This window comes from Eimeria mitis, genomic scaffold (assembly GCF_000499745.2).
Source record: "Eimeria mitis Houghton genomic scaffold, Emh_scaff3983, whole genome shotgun sequence".
NCBI classification, from domain to species: Eukaryota; Apicomplexa; class Conoidasida; order Eucoccidiorida; family Eimeriidae; genus Eimeria; species Eimeria mitis.
In genome coordinates, this window is record NW_013572318.1 from 2,595 (window position 1) to 3,566 (window position 972).

A 972-nucleotide genomic window follows, 5' to 3' on the forward strand; every position below is an offset into this window, starting at 1 on the left:
CAGCAGCAGCTGGGGGGGCTGGGGTTTGTGCTGCTGCTGCAGCAGCGGCAGACGCAGCAAGCCCTCGCTGTGCAGCAGCAACACAGCATGAGGGCGACAGGCCGCCCTCATACCCTAAACCCTAAACCCTAAACCCTAAACCCTAAACCCTAAACCCTAAACAAGGAGCCCAGAGGCTGCTGCAGTTACTGCTGCTGCTGCTGCTCTCATTCTATATAAACAAAACCCTAAAAAAGATAAACAGCAGCAAAGCAGCAGCCTGCAATCGATGGGGGCCCCCGGGGGGCCCCCTGGGGGCCCCCCGGGGCCCCACACAGATCACGAAACTAGGGTTTAGGGTTTAGGGTTTAGGGTTTAGGGTTTAGAATAAAATGGTATTAGTTTATTTTTAAGAATTTAAAACTAGGGTTTAGGGTTTAGGGTTTAGGGTTTAGGGTTTAGGGTTTAGCTGATAGTTCTGCTTTACTCTAGATGCTGCGCGGCTACACACAGTAAACCCTAAACCCTAAACCCTAAACCCTAAACCCTAAACCCTAAACCCTTATATATATATAAAGCCTAAACCCTAAGCCCTAAACTCTGTATCCTTAACTCTAAACTGTAAACCATAATAACTAAACCCTAACCCCTAAACCCTAAACCCTAAACACTAAACCCTAAACCCTAAACCCTAAACCCTAAACACTAAACCCTAAACCCTAAACCCTCAATTTTTAGCTCCAAGCCCAATATGTAAGGATTTAAACCCTAAACCCTAAACCCTAAAACCTAAATATTACACTCTAAACCCTAAACCCTAAACCCTAGAATCTAAACCCTAAACCCTAAACCCTAAACCCCAAACCCTAAACCCTAAACTCCGCACACCAGGCGATCGGCAGTGCGTCACAAGCCCTCCATGCTAAACCCTAAACCCTAAACCCTAAACCCTAGAACCTAAACCCTAGACCCTAAACCCTAAACCCTAGAACC

The 972-nt window shown here is 46.7% G+C and overlaps 1 protein-coding gene across 1 annotated transcript in view; it reads right to left on the reverse strand.

Annotated features, from left to right (window-relative positions):
- EMH_0071370 (uncharacterized protein) overlaps positions 1 to 111 on the reverse strand; it is a gene marked incomplete at both ends in the record, with an annotated part of 1,548 nt that extends 1,437 nt beyond the window's left edge. The window contains one exon of the mRNA XM_013499090.1: positions 1 to 111. Coding sequence (XP_013354544.1) covers positions 1 to 111 — 111 coding nt within the window.
- Positions 112 to 972: the final 861 nt, after the last annotated feature.